The following is a 27,959-nucleotide window of genomic DNA, read 5'->3' as shown; positions in this document are numbered from 1 at the left end:
AAAAAAAAAAAAAGACACCTTTGGTGCACACAACCCTTTCAGACACAAACATGAAAATCAAGTCTCACTATCTAGACAGGCCATTAAGTCATCTGTAATTAGGTGAAGCATAGGTCTTCAACCCTGCTCCTGGGACCCGCTGTCCTGCAAAGCTTAGTTCCAATCCCAGTCAAACACACCTGATCCAGCAAATCAAGATCTTCAAATCATTTTCACATGTCACAGGCCAGAAAATAAACTTTGCAGGACAGTTGGTTCCCAGGAACAGGGTTGAAGACCTGAGGTAAAAGTATTACTAAGCTGTTACTAAGTCAAACTAAAATATGCTGTATGCCACTAAGGGGGCTCAAGGAAGCTATTTTTAAACCATTCATGAGGTCATGGATAGTATCCCAAGGAATTCTTGAGGTTACCCCGACACACTCCATACTCATTCCAGACATTCCTCAAACTAGATGTAGCCTTTGAACACTGACTAGTGTCAAATACCATGAAAAGGAACGCTGAACAACGTGTGACCAGCTCATTCTTCGCAATGTAAACTGACACAATGACACTGGAGGTGTGATAAGAGTCGGTCGAACAAATAACACCACCACTGTAGTGTCTTGACTAATTGGATTATTTTCTCACAAGCTCTCCTCTCACACCATCCCTCCCCCGCACATGTACATTAAAACATCTCACACCATTAGTACCAGACGGTCTTCTGTGTTGAGGTAAACTGAGCACGAGAGCTCTATTACCCTGCTAAATAACGTAACAGGAGCTGGGTTTCCTCCACTGCTGCTGAGGGTCAGCTGTACCTGCCTGTAAGTCAACATGGCATCAAAATTGATCCTGTTTACTTTAATGGACATTTCCTTTTTACTACACAGTTCATTGCACCTCCTCTATCACCACCTCTGCTTACATTTAACCAAGATAACTGTTATGTAACTGTTTTAAGATACTTCATACTTGGCAAGAGTTGCAAGAGAAGTTGTAAAATGTTATCATGCATGCTTTTGTGCTGAAGCTGTTGATTTGGCATCAACATGCTTTTGCAAGAAGAACGGTAAAGGGTTGAACCATTGTTCCTTCTCTTCAAACACAAATTCTTACAGTGGGATGGGATACCAGACTGTCTGAGAGACAGAGGCCTACAGCAGTAACCGGGTGTTCGGTGAGAGCTGGCCCAAACATGTGTTATTTTGAGAGCATTCATTGATCTCTGCCACTGGTCTTACAGGAACCAGAGGACACAGCCTGGGATTTCAGATGTCCAGATATGCTGGTCACATGGTTGGCTTGCACACACAGCTCTCAGAGAAGTATTTATAGTACTCCCTAGCTGTTCTCCTGATGTGCCAAAGCCTCAAAGTCCCAACCCTCAAACAGATTTTTCTCACTACAACTCAACAAAAGCTTTTTGTGAAGAGTGGGATAAAATGAAGATTTAGGAAAAGATTCTAACAAGTCACGACTCGCGGCTCAGTTTTCAGGGCTCAAGCATGAGAAGATGCAAGGGCCTTAGACTAGTGCAAGAGGAGAATAGACCTGTAATGCACCAGACCACCGGAATGGCGAAACAGCCCGGCTTTCTCACCAAAGACACTGCGCTATTCAGCAGGCCAAGCCGGGGGAGGAACGGATCACACGTATCAGCCAGCCTTTCCATCCAGATCTCTCCCTCCTTCAGCGGGAGGAACTACCGAGTTCTCTGCTGGGAACCGAGCCTACAGTGTTCCCATTGTAAGAGCCAGTCACCCACACGTGATTGAGGAAGAAACTCGACACAAATGCTCCCATTCTGCAAGGACGTGGAAAAGAATGATGGGGATGTGGGGGGTAGACGGATGCGGCGTCACCGGTGGTTGAACCTCTGAATCACAAGTGGGAGGGAGCTGGCCAAGGTATGAGGGGGATTGTGAGAAAAGAGACTGGTGTTTCAGGCAGCAAGGGGACCATAACTAAAATCCTTTACAGCAGCTGGATTTGGAGAGCACATGATAACATCACTTCTGACCAACCCAGGGTGGGAGGCTTGTAACGGAAGAACAGAAAACTACAGATGTGTATGCAAAATGCTATATTATATACAACAAAAGTGCATCCTATTCCAAAAGTAACGAGTCAAATGAGAAGGTTAAAAAAGCCTTAGCATATAAAAACCAAAAGTTTACCCAACCTTGGTCGGAAACTGCATTACGCACACTGAGATCCATTTAGATATTTCCCCCAACGTGGGCCTCCTAGAAAATCAATGAAACGCCAGGAAGCGGTGCTGATTAGATTCCGCGATTCAGCTGCGTGCATGAGCCTTTCATCATGTTTACTCCTACTCACTTCCACCTAAACATGTGTAACTGTACTTTTTAATCAGCTAATATACTCCGGCAATGAAAGCTTCCGTGAGAGATTTTGAAACTTCACAAAACACCCACAATTGCCCATAGCGAAAAGTAACAGTGGCCAAAAATTGTGTCAAACTAAAAATTGCTACAAAAACATTCAGTAAGCTGTGCAATTTTACAGTTGGCACTGTGCCTTTCTAAAATGCTATGCTAACACGTTAACTTGCTGCCATTTAATTTTATACATGAATAGACATTCATAACATGGTTCAGTGAGACTGTGATTCATTAAACACATGCACACTACAGTGAACACCCCTGAAACTGGTACATACAAGAAAAAATGTTTTGTTTTGGTCATCAAAAACAAAATGGCAACTCATTTCTAGGCTTCAGCTTGCTCAACACAAAACTGATTTCTGCACAAATCATCACCTGTGACCCTGCATATATTTACAATCCATACGAGTCAAAATGAAACTGATCTCAGAACAGACAAAACTGACTTCCTGGTAAATGTCAGAGGCAGGGATCCACAGAGGGAAACCCCATTTCCTTAGCGTAGCTAACAGCAGGTTAACTTTACATAAGAGTACCCTTCACTCCACAAACACTCACAACCTGAGGTGCAGTACAGTACAAATTTACAGGGAACCACAAAATAATTTTAGCCAAGTCAGCCATAACCAGAATGATCAAAAACTATTTCTACAACATCCTGTTTTCTACAGTACTATAGAAGGTGCAAATGAGCTAGCACGCATTTCAGTGAAGGTTGGGTGTTTTGATTAACATCTGAAACTAGCTCAGGATCTCAGGATAGTGCTTTAGTGATAACAATGAGGTGAGGCACAATAACATTTCAATACAGGGAGAGGGGGAGGGTTCTAAAGGAAACACAGGATGTTTCTCACAAATTACAATTGCCACTACTAACACCAGGCTGAATTTAAATATCCAGGTTAAACAGAATTTCATTCAGGTGCAGGTGACTCAGACACTTTCACTGGGAGGAAAGAGTTACTGTAACAGAGAAGCAGTTTGAAAACAGAGGGAGGGGGAAACACAGATCATCAATGCTCAGAATTGATCGTCATCCCCCACTCTCTCCTTTTAACAGTCTAATGAGAGGCCACGACAGAGGGAAGAAAAATCAGAATGACACTTTTGAGGTGTGGAGTCATAGATCACACAACAACTACTGAGAAATGACTTGAGCATTGTGGTGAAACTAGATTTGTATATTTTCTGCTGAAAACATGAGTGACCCTCGCCTGTGAAGAAATCAATGCTAAGGCGTTGCTATGCGGTTGATAAAAGACCTTACCTCCAAGACTCTAGATATGACTCTGATCCCTCCTTCAATAGGTAAACACGTCTCTGGAATTTTCCTGTTAATTTTCTATGAAAGCAAATTGTACCAAAAGCTTTCTGTATATGTAAAAGTGTCACTCACTCACTCTGTACACACACAGATCCTTTGATTTGGGAGCATTTATAGCTCCCGTCACCACTGCATGAAGATAAGTGTTTTTATTGGAGTCAAATGAAATGAATGAACGATGTTTATGGCTGTTTAAAGAAATTTTCAACAATGGCAGATGGTTTGGCACGGGGCTAAAGTGTTGAGTGTCAAAAGAAAAAAAAAAAAAGACAAAGCAAGAAAGCAAAATTGATTTTTAAGTCGCTAACAGTGAGGCCAACAAACAAAGCAATTTTGTAGTACAAGAATTGGCAGGAATTTCAAAGTTTGCTGCGGCATTCGGCTCAAGGAAAATAAGATGCTGAAAATGGCACGGCGTCAAAGAATCCCTCAATACTTGTCAAATAAGGAACAGTACATGCTAAGAGGGAGATTTATTTTAATTGTAAAAAATGAAGGCCTCTGGGCCAAAACACTCTGTTCTTGGATTGAGCACCTGTGCCTTAACCAATTTTGGTTTAAATTCAAATACTGACATACTGTACATATATACAGAATACTGCCAACTATTTTTACAGTGCGCATCTGAATAACAAACATTCCAACAGCCGCATTGAATGTGTGCACTTCTCTCTAAAATGAGTATTTTTCATAATTCATCTAATAATGTGCTAAAAGTTTGACCTTTTTGGGGAGGAAAAAAACAAAAAAACAAAATCACAGCTGACTGTTTCTAGGTCAAGTACATTTGCATTGTGGGATAAAGTATTTTAGGCAATGCACTTTGCACACTTTGCATTCTATACTTTACACTGCAGAGTAATAGTACCATTTACAAAATATCCCTTGTGCACAAGAAGTGCCACGGCTTCTTAGCAGCCGGCTAAAGGCAGGACAATGCCCCCCCCCCCCCCACCCCCACACCCCAAGAGTCCCATTAGACCCAGGGGACGTGCAGCGTCCCCATCAAAAGTACTTTGTTCTCCTACCGTAGTTGCAGCCAATGAGAGGCCCTCAAGAGATAGCGAGCAACCACAGATTTGGCTAGGCATCTTCATAGCTCCGCCTACCTCTCTCCCCCTCCCACACCCTAACAACAGCAGCATGCTGCTCGCTTTCACAGCCATTCATTTGCTCACTCGCACGCTCTCCCTCACTGCTGTGCGAGTAGTTAACTCTTTCCCTGCGCCGGAGACACGGCGACTCTTCTTCTTAACCTCTCTGAGCTTTATGTTTACACACAGGAGGTAACCAGCCGTGTGGCGACAAAAATTTACACACGGGAGACTGAGGGACTCGGAATAAATGGCTTCAGACGCGCACACACTCAAATAACACACACTCGCACACACAGCCTCCTGGCCGTCTGGCTAATGTGGCAGCAGCAGTGGGAGGTCAGGCTGGTTTATGCATGAAGAAAAACTCATTCTCACTCTTGGTTAACAAATGAACAATCCTTTTCTCTCATGACCCTTAAAAAGCACTCAAATGAGGAACAAGTAGTTCTGTATGCTAGAAATGACCAGTCATCCAACAACCAACTAGTCGATTAGTGAGGTCAGCTTGTCAACCAAGATTTTTCTCCTCAATATCTTGATATTTTATGGTGTTAACATGCCATAAATGCTTATGTTCTTATGTTAACATCCCTAAGAAACACAAACAATCAGAAATGAAGCCCAAACCAGCTGGTTGTAGTCAGCTAGTCATTCAGGCAACCCACTGACAAGTCCATTTTGAGAATATGCCATTTCGCACATCCCAGCAAACACACAGAGATCTGAAAAAGGAAAAATATTCCCTCCATGGCGTTGGACATGAGCTGTTGTATCATTCGGCAGAAGTGTGGGTTTGGGTGGAGTGATGGGCCTGTCATCATGGCTGTTATCGCTTCAGGCTCTGTATTCTCCTTCCTCTATTTCTCTTTCTCTTGGTGAGCTGCAACAAAGAAGCCCCCCGCGCCCCCTATGAGCAGGGGAGAGGTGTTAACAGCAGCCTGACAGGAAGAGAGCCTTCAGAGGCCATCTTAAATTCAGCTCCGACTACAGACGGCAGCTATCTGCATTCGCATACGCAAATGATTCCTTTATAACATGGATCTTTGTACTTGAATTCACACCAGCACGTTCGTAATAAACATTTTTTTCCTTTTCCTCAGGAAATTGTTTATGGCACAGCTGTGCATCAGCGCTTCAGATTTTTTTCGAAGGGACCTTGAATGGGTCTCTCAGAGCATGACCTTAGGCCAAGAACACCATTTCGGTTTTCCTGTTGAGGGAAATTAAAGAAAAACTGGTGTCGTATATATGAAAAACTGCAATTATGCCAGCTACAGTGGTTGAAGTATGTGTGCCAATGCATTGAGCCACATATCTCCTGATCTTGTTCTCCTCTCATCATTTAAAAAAAAAAAAAAAAGTTTCAAAAATATTCTCAAAACTCACATTAAGAAAAATAAAATGCGCCACAAGGACACATGTGTATTAAAAAGCAATAAAGTTCAGAACAGCTACCAAAATACTGGTACTTTCCAACCCATTTATAAAATCTGTCCAGGGAATTGATTCCTTGTCCTTACCAATGACGCTTGCAAACTGATAGCGTTCAATGTCCATGTTAATAACCACGGTAGTTTCCATCATAACAGGTAAGCTCTATGATACTAACTGGACTATAGCGGTTAGAACGCCAGCGTGATTGAAGCTCTCACATTACAGGATGTCTCTACACAGTCATGCACGGTTGACCTGACAGTTAAGCCGCCCCACCTGCCAACGCAGATCCCACCGCTTAGACCCACCAGATTGCCTCACAAGCAGGGTCGGTTAGTGCACATTCTCCCTTATTTTAGCATTACATCCTCCTTTGCTGGAGAAGTCATGGGAAAACACCAAGAATTAGCGCAATCTGTCCAATCTTTCCCTGACAGATGAAAAAAACAAGCAGGCCCTCAAAGTGTGCCAGTCATCTCCCAGAAGAATCCGTTAAGTAAAAACCTCAAAACCTCCACACTCTATTTTCTTCTGCTATAGGCCTCAATTTAGCCATCAGTAAAAATACACTGAAGGAAGATTTTATGACTTTTCTTCAAAACAGACCTTCAGTGTGTCATCCTGACTGTAATGATCTGGTCTCCTGCCAAGAGAACAGCATATGAACAAGTACATGATCGGGAATCCGCTCAAAGTACAAACTTCACATCTGAGGGAAACGTTCAGAGGAATAACCGGCAGGTATAGTTAAAAATGCATAAATCACTATTTTTATTGCTTATACTTGAGGTTGGAGACTTCTATCTCTTAAACCTAAGCATTAAACTTTAGTGCATAACTCATTTTGCACCACTTGTGTCTCAGACATGAATGTTACCTCAAGTTGTGCTACTTGAGAAATGTGATATTACTACTTCTAGTTGATATTGTGCATAGTGGTAGTCAAGGAAATCTTGTGACTTAAAAGGAATTACTTAACCTAAAATGAAATGTTGTGATTATTCACTCACCTCGATATCAAATCGCAAACCTGTATGACTTTAATTTTTTCCAAACAATGAAAGCCAAACAGCATCGGACCCCACTGCCATACAGACTTGAAAGTGAGCTAATGATGACAAGGAGGGACACAGACAAAAGAGACACAGTGACCAAAAATAAAAGACTGAAAAACAAGAACAAAAGGTGTGAGGAACACCTACTCCTCTACACACACGTCCCTCTCTGCCTCCATTTCACGTAATGCAATATTGTGCCGACCAGGCCATAATGTGGCTAGCAAAAAAGACAGCGTCGACTGGAGGGCACCGTCTAAACTGCTTTTCTCCTGCATGGTAAACACTCACAAAAAGGTCAACTAGTTCAAAGGCAGTAGCAGCCCACCACTTTTCCAGGAACTGTGATAACGTGAACGCTCGGCGCAAATTTGATTTGCGCTTTTCAGGCACTTCGTCAAGCATGAAAGATTGAGCCATTGTGACCATTGTGTCACCACAGTGCCTGGTTGATTTACGGCCTTTCCCCTCTTGAGAGGGACTGACGGTTTGCGCACTGCACACGTTACACAACATCAAGAGGGCAGCCTGTGAAAAGAGACGCTGCAGACGTGAGCCGACCGCGGCATTCGTACTGAAAACAGGCAGAGAAAGATGACCGGTCGTGCAGAGACAACATTATTACGTTACATCATATTACAGTGCATTAGCTGGAGGAAGAGGACAATCTGGCAGGATAATACACAGCCAGAAAGAGTTAGCCTGAAAACTGATCCCAGGTTTGGAAGGGGTGCTTCTGTATGGGATTTTCAACGCCACTGGTCTGTGGCTGACAAACCGCTAGCGATTAGCTGGTCTGCTATTAGTTGACCACCTTTATTTTAAGGATTGTAAATAGCATCTGTACGATAAAAATCAACCACAGCCAGGCAGGGTTTTTGCATGTTTCTTAAAATACTCCCAGAGTGATGTTTTAATTGCATTTTATTAAAAAAAAAGACCTCAAGTCATGCTTTGCTAGTTCCATACATTAGGCAGTTAGCTTGCGAAGCCAAACAAACAGAGAGAATCTTTTATTTCATGATGCATAGCTATGATTGTTTAATAACAATTTAAAAGATATCCCTGCTGAAGAAGAAGAAAAAAAGGCTCAAACCAGCTTAAGATGGTTTACTGGTCTTACGTGGTTTAATCTGGTTTATCTGATTTATAGGACACCCCTGCTGACAAAACAGCTAAAACCAGCTTAAGATGTTCTGCAGGCCCAAACTGGTTTAATCTGGTTCATTTGATTTAAAGGACACTGGTGCTGACAAAACAGCTAAAACCAGCCTAAGACAGTTTGCTGCTCTTAAATAGTTTGTTCTGGTTTCTGATTTAAAAGGACATACTAAGCTGGTTTTAAGTGGTTTGTCTGATTTATAGGACACCCCACTAACAAAAGTTAAAACAGCCTATGATGGTTTGCTCGTCCTAACTAGTTAAAGCTGGTTTATTTAATTTAAAGGTTATTTAAAGGTTATCAGTGCTAACAGAACAGCTAAAACTGCTGTTTTTTGCTGGCCTTATATAGTTTAATCTGGTTTATCCTTTTTAAAGGACATACTAAAATGGTTTTAACTGGTTTGGCTGATTTATAGGACACCCCTGCTAACAAAACAGGTAAAACCAGCCTAAGATGGTTTGCTGGTCCTTACTAGTTTAATCTGGTTTATCTGATTTAAAGGATATTGGTGCTGACAAAACAGCTAAAACCAGCCTAAGCTGGTTTAAACTGGTTTGTCCGATTAAGAGGACACCCCTGCTGACAAAACAGCTAAAATCAGCCTAAAATGGTTAACTGGTTCCAACTGGTTTAATCTAGTTTATCTGATTTAAAGGACATCTGTGCTGACAAAACAGCTAAAACCAGCCTAAGGTGGTTTTTACTGGTTTGTCTGATTTATAGGACACCACTGATAATAAACCAGCCTAAGATGGTTTGCTGGTCTTAATTGGTTTAATCTTTTTTTATCTGCTTTAAAGGCCATCAGCCTATGCTGGTTTTAACTTGTTTGCCAGTGGAGTAGCTTTGGGGTCTGATTTGATGAGGTACAAAGTGATCATACAGTAGTCAACATATGCAAATTACGTAGTGGAGAAAGTTTTATTTTGCTCAGTATTATTAATAAATGCATTTTTTCCGTATATAGTCATTACTATAGGAAAACAATAAGCCATTCAAGGCCATTCAGAACAACGACTTTACCACAGTTAAGGCGACGTGTGCCTAACAATACCCTTTAACCGTGGAAACATCACTGTTAATGCACAGCCCCTCATGGTTAATTGCTTTAATAAGCATTATTAGGCACGCACAAACAGGATTGTGAGTCAGTGCAGCAGAGCTGGATTTATTAGAGCAGAGTCTGTCAAAGAATAATAAGGTCAGATGTGGGAGCTCAACGTGTGTTCATTTTCTCAATCTTCGCAAGACAGAGGGGAGGTGACAGATTGGCGGCAGCTTGAGGTTCGAGGGGTTAACGGGGGCTCAGAAGGCAGGCAGAGAGTAAGGCGAACTGACAGTGAGATAAGATTACCAGTTACTCCGGTGCTGAAGGATGCAACCACAGCAGAAAGTGACAGTTGACAAGAGCAGAGCGGCCGGGTGACCACAGACAGGCACTGCGCAAGACCTGCTGTCTCTCCAGCGCACCGAAATAGAAATAGAGTAGCATGCAAAAAGAAGCAGCTTTCTTTCTCCGCATTCATCTGTCTTCATGTACTACAAGAATGGGACACCAGTGCAAAACAGCAGATTAGTACTTGAGATTTTTGTTAAAAGTGGCATATTTACATAATTAAAATGTATTCATTTTTAAATTTAAAAAAAGAGAAAACTATGATAAATTATTTGAAATGGTGACTGGGAGCCTGTTTTGAACATGCATGTGCCATTAAGGCGAGTTAAATTAATGGAAAAGCGTGAAAGCATATTCTACACATTAGCCATTAATTATCACACCGCGGAGCAAAAAATCCATACAGGTCTAAGAGGAACATAGATCATAATGTGCAAGCCTCCCATTTAACACTCACACACGCTACAGCTAAACAAAGCATCCGCTGTTTTTCTCCAACCAACCCAGCTTTTTTAGGCCCGATTAGGCCATGTGGGCCTCAGACAGGCAGCCAGGTGTTAGAAGCTTGCTCAGGGCATTTTTCGGATCAAACTAAACCCATTCTCACAAGCAGGTCACTGCCCAAATCGCAGCAATTAAGAAATGATTTTCACCTCATGGATTGCTGTTACTTTCTCACAGATGATTCCCTTCCCAGCCTGTCAGCAGGGAGGCACTGGAAAGGGCAGCTAACGCAAGAAAATAGAAAAAGAAAAGAACAATAAAAGGAAAAAAAAATGGTGAGCAGGAAAGTAGGCTAGTAGAGCAATCAGGGTATGTGAAAAATGATTACGTACAATATGAAAGAAAGATCCCTGACAGGTGGGAGGAAAAGAAAAAAAAAAGCACTAAATAAATGTAACATTCTTCTGTATTCTGTGGATATGATTCATGGTGGGGAAGGGGAGATTTTGCGTTATTTGGTTTTCAGTCAACATGCAAAAAAAGAAAAATGGCAAGAAGGTGAATAACTGAACATTTACATCCCTCATTTCAATTACAACGCAAACAGCTGCTGACTGAATTTTCAAGGCCAAAAAATGGGGTGATTTCCCCACATCTGTGCCTGAATGAGGCGGCACAAAAACAGAAGTCGTTCTTTTTCTCCTCGCCTGTCACTGAGACTTTCCACAGGAAGAAGCCAGCGGAGAATCTCTGGCCCTTAACAGACACTAAATACGAGACTATGACTAATTTGACGCTTCAGCAAAATATTCAGAAGAAATCATGACACCATTCGTTCCAGCTAAATTACAGCACTTGAAATCAACGGCTGACTAAATCGGTAAAATCTACCTTGTGTGTACATTAAAACACGTTTACTGGAAACATGACGCTGTCACTCAATATTACTGCATTTACCGTGTCAGGAGTGGCATTCTATAATATGCCTTTGCTCATAAATCTGTCAGCGCATTTGTGAGCCAACTTTACCTCGGCTCCTGCCAGTCCGTCTGAGTTTAATTACCTCAAGATTTTTAATGGGGTTGACTTTCCTACAGGTAGCATTTTAGGTTGAGGTTCATCTAATACAACTAATTTGACTTTCGGCACCATGTGCACTTTTTTTTTTTTTTTTTTAATCTGAAAGACATTTAAATAAACAAAGCTATTATTTGCCTAGTTGCCAAATATATATCTTGAATATTCCAATAAAAGCCTTTTATAGACACATACAGGCAAATTAAACATTCATGTTAAATGTAAAATAAAACAAAAGAACTTTTTGCTTTGCAGGAGGGTTCATTGAAAGTCAATGAGTCAAATGTTGCTTTAGTCCCCAACTGCACCCTGACTGAAGCAGCTACGGCCTACAAGCTCAAAGTTGCAGAGACAGACAAGTACATGCAAAACCAACAAGCGCAACGTTCCTTCAAGTGGCGCTCTCAGAGAGCAGCAGAGCAGCCGAGAGATGATAAAAACTGGAATCCAGGAAGAACGAATGCGCTCGCAGCTCACGTCTGCCAGCAGACAAACAACTAACAGACGCTGCCATTAACCACGAGTCTGGACTAAAGCATCACTTATCAGCAGCAGAATCAATATCAGCCCAGCCTTGCTGTTGAGTACCTGCATAAAAACAGACGGCGTTACGCACACTAGCATTTAGCGTTAACATACACGTGTGCATTTGTGCGCGAATGGGCCCCATTAAAACAAACCTCAATCGGCCTGGCCAGTTGTGCTCCTGGGCTTTTCTGGCAATAAGCGTTTTGCTTCGTTCACATGTTGCGAAAAAAAAAGCACTTGTGGATTTGTTGAGAATATCTGATTCATGAGTGAGCAGTTAAGAAGCTTGTTCGGTCTCCCCCGGAGCAGCCAGAGCTCATTATGAGCTCTCAGCATCCGCCGAGCACCACTATTTTCAGACACTCAAGTGGCGATTCAAAAAAAAAAAAAAAAAAAAAAAAAAAGCCAAGGCAAAGAGACGCCGTGTTCTGGCACCAGGGTGGTTACTATGGAAACATAGTGGCTAGGCCCCTCTGATGGCATAGTGCATGTGTGATCAATGTTCTCTTTTTTTTTTTTTTTTTTTTTCAAGACACTGTTTTTAGTCACTATGGAGACGTTAAATTATACTTCCAATTGTATTTACTTCTAAAGCGATTGTTTATTCCGTGTTAATTAATTTGAAACCTCTCTCTTGAATTAACAGTAAGTAGCTCATTTAGAAAAGCTCATTTCCAACCTGACAATAAATGTGAGAATTGGGAAAGTTGCTCGTAAATGCTGTAATGTTGTATACGGCCGCGTGCCAAGAGGACTGGAACCGATGACTTTGATGAGCTTATTGTGGTGTAAAAAGTGATTTAAATTCAGATCACTTTACAGAGCTAACAGCACCATTAGTCACCGCGACTGAAACTCTATCTGGAACTGGATTTAATGATATTATCTGGATCCTGTCAGATTTGTCCTTGACTGTCAAAAGGTTTTGTGGGTTAAACAAGAGACTGTCATTTAATCCATGGACAGGTTTGCCTTTCAGCGACTAAAACTGAGTTAGACACCGGAGATCCTTGCCATGAGGGTCAGCTTATGTTTAAAGACAATGTAGGTGCTACCACGCATAGAGAAATAAAACCGGAAAATGATGATTATGGGTTTCTTTGAAACTGTCTACCACTATGTTCATTCAAAAGGAACATGCAGTTGTGCCATTCCAAAAATTAGCAGCATATAGCAAAGTGGGATTAAATGTCTTCTTCCACTGAGCCACTATATGGACCACTTAAAGTAACATATGGATTTACAAATAAAAGAAGCACGTGAATGGCAAATTAAGATCCATTATTTTAAATGGCTACTTTCATACATACATAAATAATAACCTTATTTACCCTAGTACCTAAAAGTAGTTATTTGCAGGGCTGGGTTTTGACAAATTTCACAATTCGATTCAATATATTATTTTGGATATATATCAGGTACAGTACATGCCAAATTTCTCAAAGAGAAAAAAAAAAAAAAAAAAACACAACCAATGCGGTAAAATATGCATGAGAGTCAGTTGGTACTACATTACTGTTATACTGAAGGTTATAATTAACTGATTTGTATACAAATGGTTAAAATGCAGAACTGTAAAATGTATAATGAACATGTTATATGGTGCATACATTTTTAAAAAATGCTCCTTTCTAGAGTTCGTTTTTTTTTTTTTAGCTGACTAACTATGGTCACCGAATACTTTTTTTTTTTTTTTCTGAGGTAAATGTGATGGTACGTGACAGTTTACAAGCTGTTATACTGACGTCTTTTCACAGTTTGAACACTGATTGAGAGATTACATGAGACAGGATATGGATTTAGGCAAGTTATACGCCCTTTTAGCATACATTCAAATGTTCATTCGTGTTTATTTTGTGCTGCAAGTCATTAATGCGGAGAAGATGATCAGTTTACGTGTACGTTGTTTTGTCGCTTCTCCAGAACTGAGGTGCTACAGCAATCTATCACTCCACATTAAACAATGCCAAAACTGCATTTATTGTTTGAATATTGTAACAAAATGGACAATTTGAAACAGACTTTGTGTTATCAAAAGTAACAAAGCACAAAGCTTATTGCGATTTATTCTTGGGATTTAAGAATCAATATCATTTCATAAAAATAAGAATCTATTAAAATCGAGAAATCAATATTCCCCCCCCACCCCTAGTCATTTGTACCCTTGAGGTATGCACTTTTTGTATACCCTAAAAGTACAACTTTTGCATATTTTGCCTGAGAATCCTAGAACAGTACAAATAATTGGCAAGATTGGATGTTACTAAAAACTGGATTGGTGTCTACATAAATAAAGTGCAATTTATTTCCAATTTTAAAGTATTTATTTACATTTAAAAAGAACATGATAACAAAGGAAAAGGCCATTTTTAAAAGCCACATCTTTTGTGCCAATTCATTTTGGCAAAAAGTCCACCATTTCTATTGAAACTTTGTGTGAGTAGCATCCATCAGTACTTGCTCTTAGTGCAAACAAGATGCTATTTGTTGCTATTTACACTTGAGTGCAAACATCATCTACAGTATTTACTCTGTAAATAGCATCAAGCTTCTATTACACTTAGTGTAAATAACTGCCGTCCAATATAAAACCCATCAAAGCAACAATATCATCTAACATAACCTGCCCAAAAAGCATACAACTCCTTCCAAACATCAATCACAATCTGTTTCCTGTAATTTTCCATGATCTGTAGCATTAGCGAGCCATATATAGCTCAGTCACACTGATGTGGAGATGAGGAGGATGAATTCACATGGGTGAAGCTTTAGCGGCTGGAGAGCATTTCCAAAGTTTCCTTTGGCACCATCGAAAAAAAAACAACCAAAAGAAACCACCAGGCTGAACATCAAGCATGGAGGTCTGGCAATCCTGACAGGCCACAAAACAAATGATTAATGCTGTATACAAAGCCGAACGCACACAGTGTAAATAGTTCAGCAGCGGTTTCCACCGTACTGGTGTCTTCACAACAACACTGTTGATATTCGGCCAAACACCACCTCAAAATGTACAGATCTGATATCCCTTGGTCTAAAATAGCAGCTCTGTGTAAGATTAAACACACTTTCTGTCACGGCTAGTCAAACACTACACGACTGCATGTCTTGCTAGGGCCCTCGATACTAAACAAAATGACTAACCCCAGTGTCAGGCCTATGAGAGGCCCCACTGGCCTCCCCTCAAGCAGCTGAACTTGCACAAAAGCAGCCACATGGCTCCCAGTGGCACGCATCTCGCCGGCTAATGAGAGATGCAGCACTGAATTACAAATGTTCTGGCAGGAGGGTTAGCGTACCCAAAGACACTTCCATTACATCGCTCTAAGGGGGAGGTCTTCCATCTAAAAGCGCTCTCACTCGCTTTCGCTTACACACGCACACACACATATATGAAAACCACAAAGGCTGATTTTTAAAAGCCTGAAATGATTACGGTATAAGCCACTTCCTCATTACAGTAAATGTTTTCAATATGGCTGCTTTCACAACATACTGTCGATTCTAGTCTGCACCTGATCAGAACACATCGGATAACGTCCTGCAAATCCAAAAACTAATGGCGCAATGATTCATAAAAGCAGACAGAGGAAAAGACAAAAACACAGAGGACAGAACGGTCTGTCAGCATCACGGAGGGGGACACAGTTGTGAAAGGGAAGTACTGCTGCCAAGGGTTCTGCCTGTTGCTGCCACGTCTTGGCCACATGTCAGCATTCACGACAACATCAGCGAGGTTACCCTGCCTTGAGCCAAGTGCAAGCAAGACAAAACACAAAGGAACTGAGAGAGTGTGTCTGGAAATACAACTTGAAAGGGGAACAAAACATTGTACGTCCTTGATGTACCAATTCGGGCATTACCCAGGTATTAGGATGCAGTAAAAGTGACCTAACGGAAGAACACTGCTACATCAGGCTTGGATAGTTGAAGACATGGAGTTATCCATTCAAATACCTTTCATATTCCAGATTAAAATAAGTGCTTGAAATTCAACTTGAAAAAAGACGATTGGGTTTATACAAACTTTCTCTACATTTTGAATTGGTTATCAGCATTTTGCCCTACAATCTACGACATTTGCCTTGGATAATGGTGGTGTGAACCCAGTTTAACTTAAGCTGTAAAGAATGTTTGTTTCTACCCCCTTGTGGTCAAATCTAGACCAAACCCTGAAATCTAGACCTGGCACACTAATAGAGTTAAAGAGACTTTAAGCAGCCAAGCAAACAACTGTAATTCTTACAACTAATTTTGTACCATAGTGACAGCCACTTTAGTAGATATCATAATTCTAGTAAAGTCTCTGAAATGTTGATAACCTGTGAAGGTCATTATTATTTTTGAGGAAAGGTCACAATTACTCGATTTTAAGCATTTCAATTGGAACTGGGAATTCTGAATGACCTTAGAGGTCAAATTTCCAAATGCAAATTTTGGGCTGCAAATATTTTGGTTACATTGACCAGAAAGAGCTGTTTGATCTGACAGTGAATCAAGTCAAGTTTTCTATTGTGACTGCAATTTCAGTAATGCCAAGCATGAACCATGCATTTTTTACTGTCGTAGGAGCTTGCAAGAATTTTTATTTTTTTTCCAAACAGGAAAAATCGTGTGGAAAATGTTGAGGATTTTATGCTTGTGTCTTGCATCGCGTGAAAGGAATTACGAGCTGAACGCCTTACGAGCACCACCTAAGCTCCCGATAATTTTTAAACATGTTTAAAATGCACGTAAGCTAGATCTATGTATATTATTAGCTCAGTGGCTACTAGGCAACCCCATATCACGCACATACACTGACAAACACACTCTAGTTCAAAAATGAATGGCTGTGTCGTTCTCTGCTATTCACTAAATCATTTACACACTCATCTTTTTAACTTACTTCTTTTTCTATCAAAGGCTACAGCAACAGCATTGAAACCTCCACATTTCTGTTTAGCGCAAAAGTAAATGCAATTGCGCTGCCCCGCTACAGTACAGCCATGCCGTTTACCAACTGCCTTTGACATGATTATCAGGTTAACTGACTTGCACAGTGTACAACCGTCTTAACTTGGAAACTGATAGCGGCCTTGTATGAGACCTTAAGCCAAGACCCAAAAGTAGACCAACACTACATTTTTGACCCAAAACAATACATCAAGTCACAAAACATAGACCAAAGCCACGTTTATACAGCCGTTAGAGTTCTTCCATCAATGTCAGTGCATGATTTACTCAGTCCACCACAACTCACTCACCACACTGCACGAGAAAGACTCCATCTGATACTCTGCCCTCTTATCTCATCAAAACACAAAGTACAGGACAGAGGAATGAAAAGCAGGGAGGGAGAACATTCTTTCTGAGCGCAACACTTAAGCCGTACCACTTATCAAAGCACTGCTGCACCTGCTTTTATGTCAGCAGAGCAAATTCCTCACATTACGTGGGCATATCCGCATACGTAACCGCCCGTGCATGTTTGCTGATGTGGGTGTGTGTCCTGTGCAAGCAGTCACACATTGACCAAGGAGCTCTGCACTTGTGAAGGCTGGATCACTATGATTGTAAAGGTTGATAAGCAAAAGGTCACATTGCATAATGCACAAAGCCGGTGACGCAACAGCCATAAAGGAGCATGGCAACACTTATTCGTGACTACACCAGGCCAATTTCTCGTAATAACACGGTGAGGTGAAGCATCGTATCTTGGCAGAGGACTATGGTGGAAAATTTCCTTGTGAGAAATTAAAAGGATAAATATGAAATTAATAAGCGGGTGCTCGTGCCAGCTTCGCCCAAGTGACCTGGCATTTCACGCCAAGAGATTTGCACAGTCTCTGCGAAACGCAGTTTGTAAATGACCCACCTATGTCAACAAAATGCGAGCAATATTATACCTGCATACACACATTTACACAAACGGATGTGCATTATATTTACAATCACACAGCTAATTAACAAATACCACTGATGGTAAAGATAGGTAGGAGTTTTGTTTATCCAATCTCCCATAGCATCAATCAAACATGTTATTGCTTTCCTCTGACGTTTCTGATTATATCCTTTGCAATGAACTTGTTTAATTAAATCACTTAAAAAAGAAATGAAAAAAGGCATGTTTTCATCATAGCAGCATATCTACCATTAATGTTTCTTAGCTGAAGTCAGCCAAGTCACCTTTACAGTGCTTTACACAATAAAGATCACAGTGTTAAACAGGAAAACTTTATATTCAGATTCTGTAATATTTAATCCACAGATCATTTACTTATAAACTCTTAAAATTAACTCAGTGCTTTCGTAACAGCTGGTCTCCTAAGGTGTGATCCATGAATTTTGCTATGTCATATCCTTGGAAAGTGCAGGGGGGAAAGAAACCCCATTTGCATTAAAACACAGGGTTAAATGAAGCGCAGTGGCGCTAGCGGCAGGCGCTGAAACACAAACATACAATCTCTCACACGCACACACGCGGAGCCTCGCAGCTTTCTCCTCACAAATGGACGAGGTGCCCGCATTTACATTGTAAAGCTGGAGGACTCGGAGCGGGGGAAGGGGTCAGAGGGAGGGCTCGGTGAGCCTTGGCCCTGCTCTCTATTTTTGTTTCCAGCTTTTTTGTGCGCCACACACTGCAGTGGATTTTTCAACTTGGCCCTCATCAGTTGTACGCCTGATGAAACAAACACTGACAGCTTCTTTACATTTGTAAAGGCCCCTACAGCAGCTGTGCCTATCTCACCACACGTCTATGAATCAGGGCCCGACCCCAGCTGGGCCTTCAGAGAGAGAGAGAGTGGGATAGGGAGAACGAGAGAGGAAGAATAGCCATGGGTAACCCCCCCGTTCCCCCCGCACCATGTGCCATGTTCACTTCAACAGAACAAGAACACAAACGCAAGCTCCGGCAGCATTCATTAGCCCAAGTCCGAAATCAAAACCAGCGTTCGTTCAAACTCATCGCTCTAAAAACAGCCCTCAAAAATAATTATACAGAGAAGTTGCTTCAGAGAGTGTCAGGACGGCCTCGTCGAGAGAAGCCATTAAAGGAGCTCGTCTGAAAGCAGAAGTGCCTACTTGCCCCCCTTCTGCTTTTCACACACGTCTATCAATCAGGGACGGTCTAATTGCATTTCCTTGTTTGCTCTTATTAACATCTATTATCATATTTTTTTTTCTCTCCCTCTCTCGTTTTCCACTAAATGAATTTTAATAATATTCACAGCACATGTGAAGGAAAAGGGGGTAATAAAAAAATAAAAAAAAACCTTGCACTCATGTTCCAGGGGATATGGTTAAGCCAAGCATGTATAATTGTCTTACGCTAATTAAGGGGAGGCTGAAACCAAGGGGCCAAGAGTTGTGCAGGCCCCGGGGACAGATCCTTCAGGTTGTTTTTGTTGTTTGCCTGACCAGATTTTAGCACAGCTGCTGGCACTGCACAGATGTGACATGAACAGCCCTGTTCTGAACGGTTCAGGTCCATTCTACATGCCCTACATAGTGGATCATGACCCAGACCATACTGACGTGTGGTCAGTATTAGGTGAAGCAGATCCCTATCAGGCATGTAACCATACACTGATCAAATGAACACAGACATTTTATACTAATTATTATTAACATTTTATTCACTTCCAAGGCATTTCTAGGTCTCAGTGGCATTGGGCTTCCTGTGTATACATTTATTTTTATTATTTTTTTACAACAAATATTAGTGATAAACCAAACAACCAATATGTGACCACAAAACCAGTCATAAGGGTCTGAATAAATACGCTTTCCACTGATGCATGGTTTGTTAATATAGGACAATATTTGAAAAACTGGAACCTGAGGGTGCAAAAACATCAAAATATGGAGAAAAATCACCTTTTGAAGTTCTTAGCAATGAATTTTACTAATCCAAAAATTAAGTTTTGATACATTTACAGTAGGAAATTTACAAAAGATCTTCATGGAACATGATCTTCACTTAATATCCTAAAGATACCGATCATTTTGACCCATACAATGTATTGTCGCTACAAATATACCCATGCTACTTACAACTGGTTTTGTGGTCCAGGGTCACATATATGATCATTTACATTTCTCTAATGCATCCAAAGCTTATCATGACAACCTTTTAACAAGACGTTACAGGAAGGGGTTTTAAAAGATTTTAACTGAATCATTCTTCTAAGGTCACCACGTGGTGTTACAGACTACATTTGTCATCACTTTCATTTCCCTTGTCAATCAACAAAAGTAATTGCGTCACTTTTGTAAGCTGCTGTAACAATACGAGGCTTTTCAGCTACTGTTGAACAAAAGTACACAAAGTTAGACAATTTCCATCACCTTTATGGAAAGCGATAAGATGTCACGGAGCTCAAGCATTGCCGATAAAGTGAGTGGAAACTGCCCCCGTGGTGCGTCATCATAACCTATACCCTCGCAATGTTTGTTTCACTCCTTTAACCTGTTGCTAGTGAGCTAAAAAAACAGGCAAGACATGAATATAAATCGGAAAGGTAATTCCCAGGTAGCAATTCCACTCAAAATGTTGTTCTTGAGAGGAAAAAAAGTTAAATGTGAGGGCACGTGACAAGCCTAGTTCACGCGGCAGACAAAATTGGTTGCACGAGCTAACCCTTTCACGCGCCGGCGGGAATTTATTTCTCGGCACTGGCTTGTTTTGAGAAGAAACAAGGGTAAGGATGTGGGCAAGGAAACATGTAACAAGAATCTCACAAACTACGACAAAAGAAACTCCTCTTCAACTACAGGTAAAGCGCCTGGGAAACTCGGGTTAAGAGTCAGTCAGTTCTTTGAGGGTTAACTGATACGAGGTTTGGTCGGCTGTCTCTAAGGAGACTCGGGCTTTTGTTATGGTAGTCTTGCTTAATTCCGCTCCCGAGGAGAGTAAAACACCAGCCAGAAAGTTCAAGCCCTTGTGTAGCCCCGGTTCTCCAATATACTACGACAAGTTCGCCGGTTCATCATACTGGTGAGATGGTAAAATGGTTGCTTTCCTTTAAACGCGAACCTCTGCAATGCGACTGGATAATTTCCACTATAAACGACATCCCATGTGCTTAATCTAATCAGTTGTGTAATATTACGGCCGGTTAACATTCAAGGTTTTAATGAGCGTAAACAATAAAACGTGCAGAAACTCTCGGACAAAACGCAAACAGAAAAAAGAGAGTTTCGGGCACAGTTATACCCACAATATTGGCTGCTGTACAAGCTAGGGTTTTTGAGTCAAGCATTGTACTTAAACTGTACAGACTGAAGACACTCTTCAGAATCTTAAATAAATTTGCTTTACATCTGCCACCAATTTGGAGTTTTCTCAGTCGTCAAGAGCAGAAAAAATGCTTTCCTCACACAGTTACTTTGAAAGCATTAAAGAGACCATTGCTAACACTTGAAGAACGAGTTACATCCGAGATAAACAAATCAAAGACGCCAGGGGAGTTGGGATAGTTGCATTTACGACCCGTATTCCTGCAGAAATCAGTTCGGGAAAACATATCCCGGAATAAAAGAGGGCGATCTGGTTGTCCTCGCTGCTTTGAGACGGAAAGCAGTGAAGAGCAAACAAAGCCATTCTGATCACAGTAATGTTTTAACGCTTGAGTTTGAGAATTAACAAACGTAAAACAAAACACCTACGTGTTTACAAACGAGTTCTGTAAGCTAAGGTCTGTCGTGCAAAACGTCAGCATTCCCAATGAGGATACCAGGGCAAAAGCGAGGTAAATCTACGTTTGAGCAACTACAGAGAAAAACCTTAAAATGTGTTTAAGTGTTGCGAACATTTGCGGTGCATTTGCGCCTTGTTTGGAAACCCAGACTAAGCACAACAAGAGCCATCCGTGATCAAAGTTTACGCATTTAACATCGACACAAGCGCAAGCCCATCGAACAAACTTAAGGTCAACCGCATACAAACGATCAATACTTACGTATTTCTTCTGAATGATATTCCTCTTAGGTCTTTCCTTGCTCATTCTGCAATCCAAAATGATTTATTGTTAAGCAGAGAATCGCCACATGAATTTTCTTCCTGCTTCGCTTCTTTTTCCCGGAGCAATGCGATTTAAATCCCCTGTAGTTTGCTCGGCTGTGCAGAATTCCCTCTTCGATCGCTGATGATTCCTAGTAGAATCGTGGAATTACCGATAATCCCAAAATCAGGGATCCATCGCCAAGGGTAAAGGGCAAAATAAACAATCACATCGGCATACCATAGTTAAAACCATTCGCCACAATAACTTCCATTAGTGATGTTCATCCCGGCTCTTTAAAACATGTAGGTTTATTCAAGTGAGGATGTAAATGTTCGGTGGTGAGTTACATCTTGTTTTTAAAAGGCTTATCAGAGGATAGGATGAAATAAATAAAATTTTTAAAAAAGGAAAAGGGTTCGTGGTCCGTTTTGGCTGGAGCTAGCAGACGGTGAGTGAACTCTCCAGCAGCACCACGGGCTCATCTGAACACAAGGCGAAGCTTCTTTCTTTAAGCAGCCTATCACACCCGACACCACGCTTAGCGGTAACTTTAAAAGGACCTTAAGGGAGCGTCGCGAAATTACCTTACGTGCAGGGACGCAAAAACGAACGCTACTTCAAAGCAACTGGATAAAAACATGAGCTATTCAGTCAGCATAGATTCAGCATCAAGAGGAAAGAGAGGTTAAAGCTTTTCCAGCTCCGAGGGATTCGAGACAGTTGACAGATGCAGATTTTGTTTTTAAGCAGTTTTAAACAGCGTTACGAATTCTGACTGCGCCCCTTGAGATACTCGTCTGCTCTCTAGAAATGTTTGTGTTCATCGTGGGGCAAAAAGAAGCACGCGGTCTGTTTCTTTTCTCCACGGTAGGCCTGTTTTCATATTTAAACAGTTCTGACTAATTGTTATAACACATTGAGAGCGACGTTCACCTAACACAGTACTGTATTTGCTGGTAAAACTCACTAAACTAGTAGATTCTTTTCAGCTGTAGTGTACAACACTAAATTAAACTTTAAATAACACTTTCCCCAAACACCTTTTCATTAATTCGTTTTTAACATTTTTAGCTATACTCCCTTATTTGTACATGCACGTTTATAAATATCTTGGTTGAATGTTTTTTTTTCTGGAGAACAAAAGAAGGGCCAACATTTAACACATAATGCCAAGTGAAGGCTGCAAGATAGATGTTGTTGGCATGTACCCATTTTAAAGGCTCACAATTATATGTTTTCTGCCATATTTGTGTGTAATTTGAACATCTAATACTAGACTTTGTTAGGCAATTACAACGTCATTCTTCACTGTGGTCATTTTTGCATATCTCTGTCACTACTTTGAGCCAGTGTTAATTGAGACACTTTTATAATTTTTATTATTATTTTGAATTAGTTGTTATTTTATTATTTACTGTTTTTGTTTGAATTGTAGTTTTAGTAATTTGTTGTCATGTCAGTTCTTTTTTTTTTTAGTATTGTTTTTTTTTTTTTTTTTGTCTGTTTAGTTTTATGTATTTTTTCATTTCAGTTGTAATTAAACAATTTAAATGTTGCCTCTGCAACTAGCTGAAGTGTTGTTTGTTTGTTTGTTTGTGTGTGTGTTAATATTTATTTTATGTAAGCAATGGAAATATTTTTTAACTTTTAGTTTCAGTTTTAGATTGAAATAACTACAGAACCTGTCTAACAAGTACACATACTTTAAGAGCATCGGTGGCCACAGATTCCAAGGGGTTCTTAGTCACTGACTGAAAAAAGGCAAGAACTACGAAGCTGAGTCTTGTGTGCATTTGATCTAAGGTGTATTACACCAGCACACTTCTGGTAATCGGATAAAAGTGAAATGAATCTCTAGAAATGAGTCACGATCAGATCTTGAAACAATGACAGGAATCTGAGAGAACTGCGTAAGTGATTCACAAAAACAAGTTTGTCACACCAAACGGATTATTCACATTTTTTGTCATCATGGGTGATGGTGGAATAACCCTTGCATGGGAACAAAAACATGACAGATGAAGAAAAACCTGGCATTTTTCTCTAAAGATGTACCATTTACCGTCTATGTGTGTGCATAATTCAAGATGCTAGCTTACAAATCAACTCAGTTCAGAGCTGTTTCCAATCCAAAGTTAAGATGATGCCTAAATGTGTGTATATTATAATGTATTTATTTATGTATTTAGTCATTTATTTATATATTTGTTTATTGTGGGTGCATAGATGAATTTAGTTTGTGATATCACAGGCCTGAGAGCTTGTTTAACCAGTAGTAGTGATAAAGCAGTATAGCAATCATCTGACATCTCATTTTAAATTATTACTTGTACAAGGCATCAATGTAGTCTAAACATGTTGTGGATACATGTCTGTGTTTGTGAAGCTTTATCATCCATATACTAGTAACATGAGAAATGTGATTCATTGTGTAGATTTGTTGAACAAATGCTGTTGATCAAAGCCTCAACTTGCCCATGAATTACACGAACCGGGATCATGGTGGATCAATACATAAAAGATGAATAATTTAATTTCAGCCTGGTTTTTCCAGGTATCATGCATCACATTGCACCGTTTAGCCTTCCAAATTCAAATGAAGCACATTTAATGGTCTTGGCAGCACACCGGCATATTTGATCAATAATAAATTGTAAGGGGAACATAATTACACGAGTACTTCTGTTAATTTTTATTTGGAAGTGACACCAGATACAGGGAGAGAAAACAGACAGGAAAAGTGAAACATAAGCATTTCCTGTTCTTGCAGCAGCTGCAATTTTGCCAATGCATGCTCCGTGACAGGTTCCTAACTGCATAGGATTTTAACAAAATGTATTGATATAAAGGACCCAACAAGGAGTATAGCCACATTTTGCCTTCAGAACAGCTTCAGGAACTCTGGTGCAAGAAGCTCTTGGAAAATGTAAGTGATTTTTGATGACTGGGATGGGATTTGACTCTTCATGTTCTTGAATTTTTTTATTACCTTGGTCTGTTTAACTTGGGTTTGGGTCTGTTGTCATTGTGACAGGTGGTGATATCATGAGGAAGGAGTTTTTACAGCATCACTTTAAAGAACCATCAATCATCCTGGACTTCACTTGGCATTCAGCCAAGTTAACGGAGATTCCAAAAAAGGTATACTATTACTAGTATGTGATTTCACATCAAAGGAAATGTAACTACTAGTCATTCCACGTGAGTACTACAAATAGTTGTAAACAAGTGCCATTCTGCTGTAGCAATATTACTGCCCCATCATTACACGTCTTCCAGTGTGTTCAACAATTGGCAACAGACAATGTTGTTGAAGACAAGGTTTTGTTAAAATGTACACTGTGGTTTGAAATGGCTTATCATTTTTTTTTTTTATTCCACAGATGTACAGGATGACCTTAAAAGTTGATGCTCGCTGCCATGGGTGCCATTTGACTCTTGAGTCAACGGGGAGCAAGAAAAAAAAAAAAAGCATAAGAAAAATCTTTTTCGGATAAGCATCAAAACAATGCCCTACCGTATTTTAATGCACTAAAAGCACTAAATACAGTGCAGTCAAGAATAACTTAAAGAGGTTGCCAACGTTTACTAAACTCTGGATGAGCTTTTGACTCTTACTGCTGGTTTGAATCTGACGATGCTTCCCGTTTTAAGTGTCAGTTGAGGGTCTTTCATTTTTAACCAGAAATGTGCACGCTGCTCTCTGATTTTCATCTAAAGGAAAAGTTTACTTCCAGATCAAATCTTACAGATAATTTACTCTCACCCTCTTGTCATCCAAGATATTTGTGTCTTTCTTTCATTAGTCGATAAGATATTATGTTTCTTGAGGAAAAAATTTCAGGAATTATCTGGATATAGTGGACTTCAGTGGTGCCCCCAAGTTTGATCTTCCAAAATGCAGTTTAAATGCAGCTTCAGATGGCTCTAAATGATCCCATGGAGGAAGAAGGGTCTTATCTAGCAAAACGCTCTGTCATTTTTTTTTTTTTTTTTAAACAAATTGACAATTTATATACTCTTTAACTTCAAATGCTTGTCTTGTCTAAGTCTACGTGAACTTTTTTTTTTTTTTTTCGGTTTAATACGGTCCATACAGTTAGGGTGTCGAAAAACTCCCATCTTGTTTTCTTCCTAAACTTTAAAATCATCCTACATCACTGCAGAAGTACCGACCGAGTGTTTACAAAGTGAACATGCAAAGAAGATAAAAAAAAAAAAGATAAAAATGCAATGTAGGAACATTTTGACGGGAGTTTTTCGACATACCCAAACTGTATTGACCCGGATTACACAGACTACGCATGCGCACCGCAGAGACGTGACAAGATGAGCTTTTGAGGTTAAAAAGTATATAAATTGTCAATCTTTTTGGAAAATGACCAATCTCTTTGCTAGATAAGACCCTTCATCCTCAGGTGGGATTGGATTTAAAGATGCATTTAAATGGCATTTTGCAAATTCAAGATTCGGAGATTAGTTGTTACTAAAGATGAGACACGTGAGGGAAAAATAAACGATAGTTTTTGGGATTATTCCGTTATAAATCTCATACGGTTCATTCCTTAACTTTCTACCATCCATTACAGGAAATTAAATTAGGCAACTGGTTGATATGTTCTGATCTCAATAAAGTTTACACGTTTTTGGTCCATGAACCCGATCTCGCTCAGTTGCGCACTGTCCATGGAAGTTTGGCAAGGACCGGTTCCAGAATTAAATCACTGAGGCTGCTCTCACATATATATTGTCCCATCCATAGCTTTGGTTATCACTTTGTCAGTCACTGCTATTTTGATAATAAATCCAGCATAAATATGCGGATGTCATTCCTGAAACATTGTTCCGTTATAATCAATGAAGCTCTCAAAACTATACAATGAAATTTACATTGCATCTGCTAATAATAAAAACCGATCCGGCACCTTCAGAGGTGAGTGAATTCTGACAAACTAAAATGTTTCTGATTGGCCATTGCATTTAAGAAATCAACAGATATGTCTGTGATTGGCTACATTGCTCAAGCTGCAAAAACATGTTGGATAGTTTGCCAGATCTTCAATTGCTTTTGCTTTCATTTGAGGGTATTTAGCACCATTTAGTACTTCCGTACAACCGGGCCTGGGCTTGGCTAACCGCTCTAATTGCAGGGGGGCTTTCATGACTAACCATGTGTCCCCCCTAATGTCGCCCGTGCTCGCTGCCAGCTGTCAATCAACTTGAGACAACTGCATTTAGTTACTCCAGAGGTAAATCTTTTATCATGTAGTATTTGGAGAAAGATGAGTCTTAAATGCCCTTGAGGTAACTGTCAATATTACATTTACATAAAAAGCAAAAATTTCACATTATAATTATAATGACTTGGATATGAAATATAAACAAATTTCTGGCTGGTAAAGGGGGCTGTTAATTAAAAGGCATGAAAGATAACATTAGACTACTAAATTGAGTATCGGCCCAGTCGACTGTGATGTCTTCATTTCAATTCTCATGGGAATGTGTTTGAGTGGGAGGATTTTATATGGCTGTCTTTTAGAGAGAAGTGGGTTTGGGTAAACCATTAAAATGTCTCAAAAACACTTACTTTTAAGCAATCCTTTCTTTTTAAAATCCTTTAACCCTTGGGTGCATTTGTTAATGGCAAAGTAGATAGCACTATTTCTGAGAAGACTGTTCAGGAATCAAATATACTCTGAAAACCTAAAAAGAAACGTGCAAAATTTTCCCTTGTTTCACTTGCCTTTGTCACAGAAGAGAGAACAGTTGTTTTCGAGGAACACCAATGCCATTTTCTCCCCCTTTTGTTGCTTGTAGTTTGCTGTGGTCTCTAGGGCTGCCCAGACTCTGTTGTGAGTGACATTTAAACCCAACTGAATCAATGAGACAGACTGCTTTGGGCCTCCCAGGTACCGCTGCGACAGAGCCAGCTACACACGCACACACACATAGTCACACCCAGAGGAGTGTTCTACCAGCATTCCGGTTGCAGCACATTGCACCTTAACCGCTTAGTTATTTTTGTCTTATCAAAACTTGCCACCGTGACACTAC

General features: G+C 40.3%; 1 protein-coding gene across 1 annotated transcript in view; it reads right to left on the bottom strand.

The window, feature by feature from the left end:
• jarid2b (jumonji, AT rich interactive domain 2b) overlaps positions 1–22,398 on the bottom strand; it is a 119,776-nt gene extending 97,378 nt beyond the window's left edge. The window contains exon 1 of the mRNA XM_051137228.1: positions 21,861–22,398. Coding sequence (XP_050993185.1) covers positions 21,861–21,905 — 45 coding nt within the window. The 5' untranslated portion in view covers positions 21,906–22,398. The remainder of the gene's footprint in view (positions 1–21,860) is intronic.
• Between the last annotated feature and the right edge of the window lie 5,561 nt (positions 22,399–27,959).

The sequence above is a fragment of the Labeo rohita genome, chromosome 19 (assembly GCF_022985175.1).
Source record: "Labeo rohita strain BAU-BD-2019 chromosome 19, IGBB_LRoh.1.0, whole genome shotgun sequence".
Taxonomy (NCBI): Eukaryota; Metazoa; Chordata; class Actinopteri; order Cypriniformes; family Cyprinidae; genus Labeo; species Labeo rohita.
This window is presented reverse-complemented; position numbering and strand designations above follow the sequence as displayed.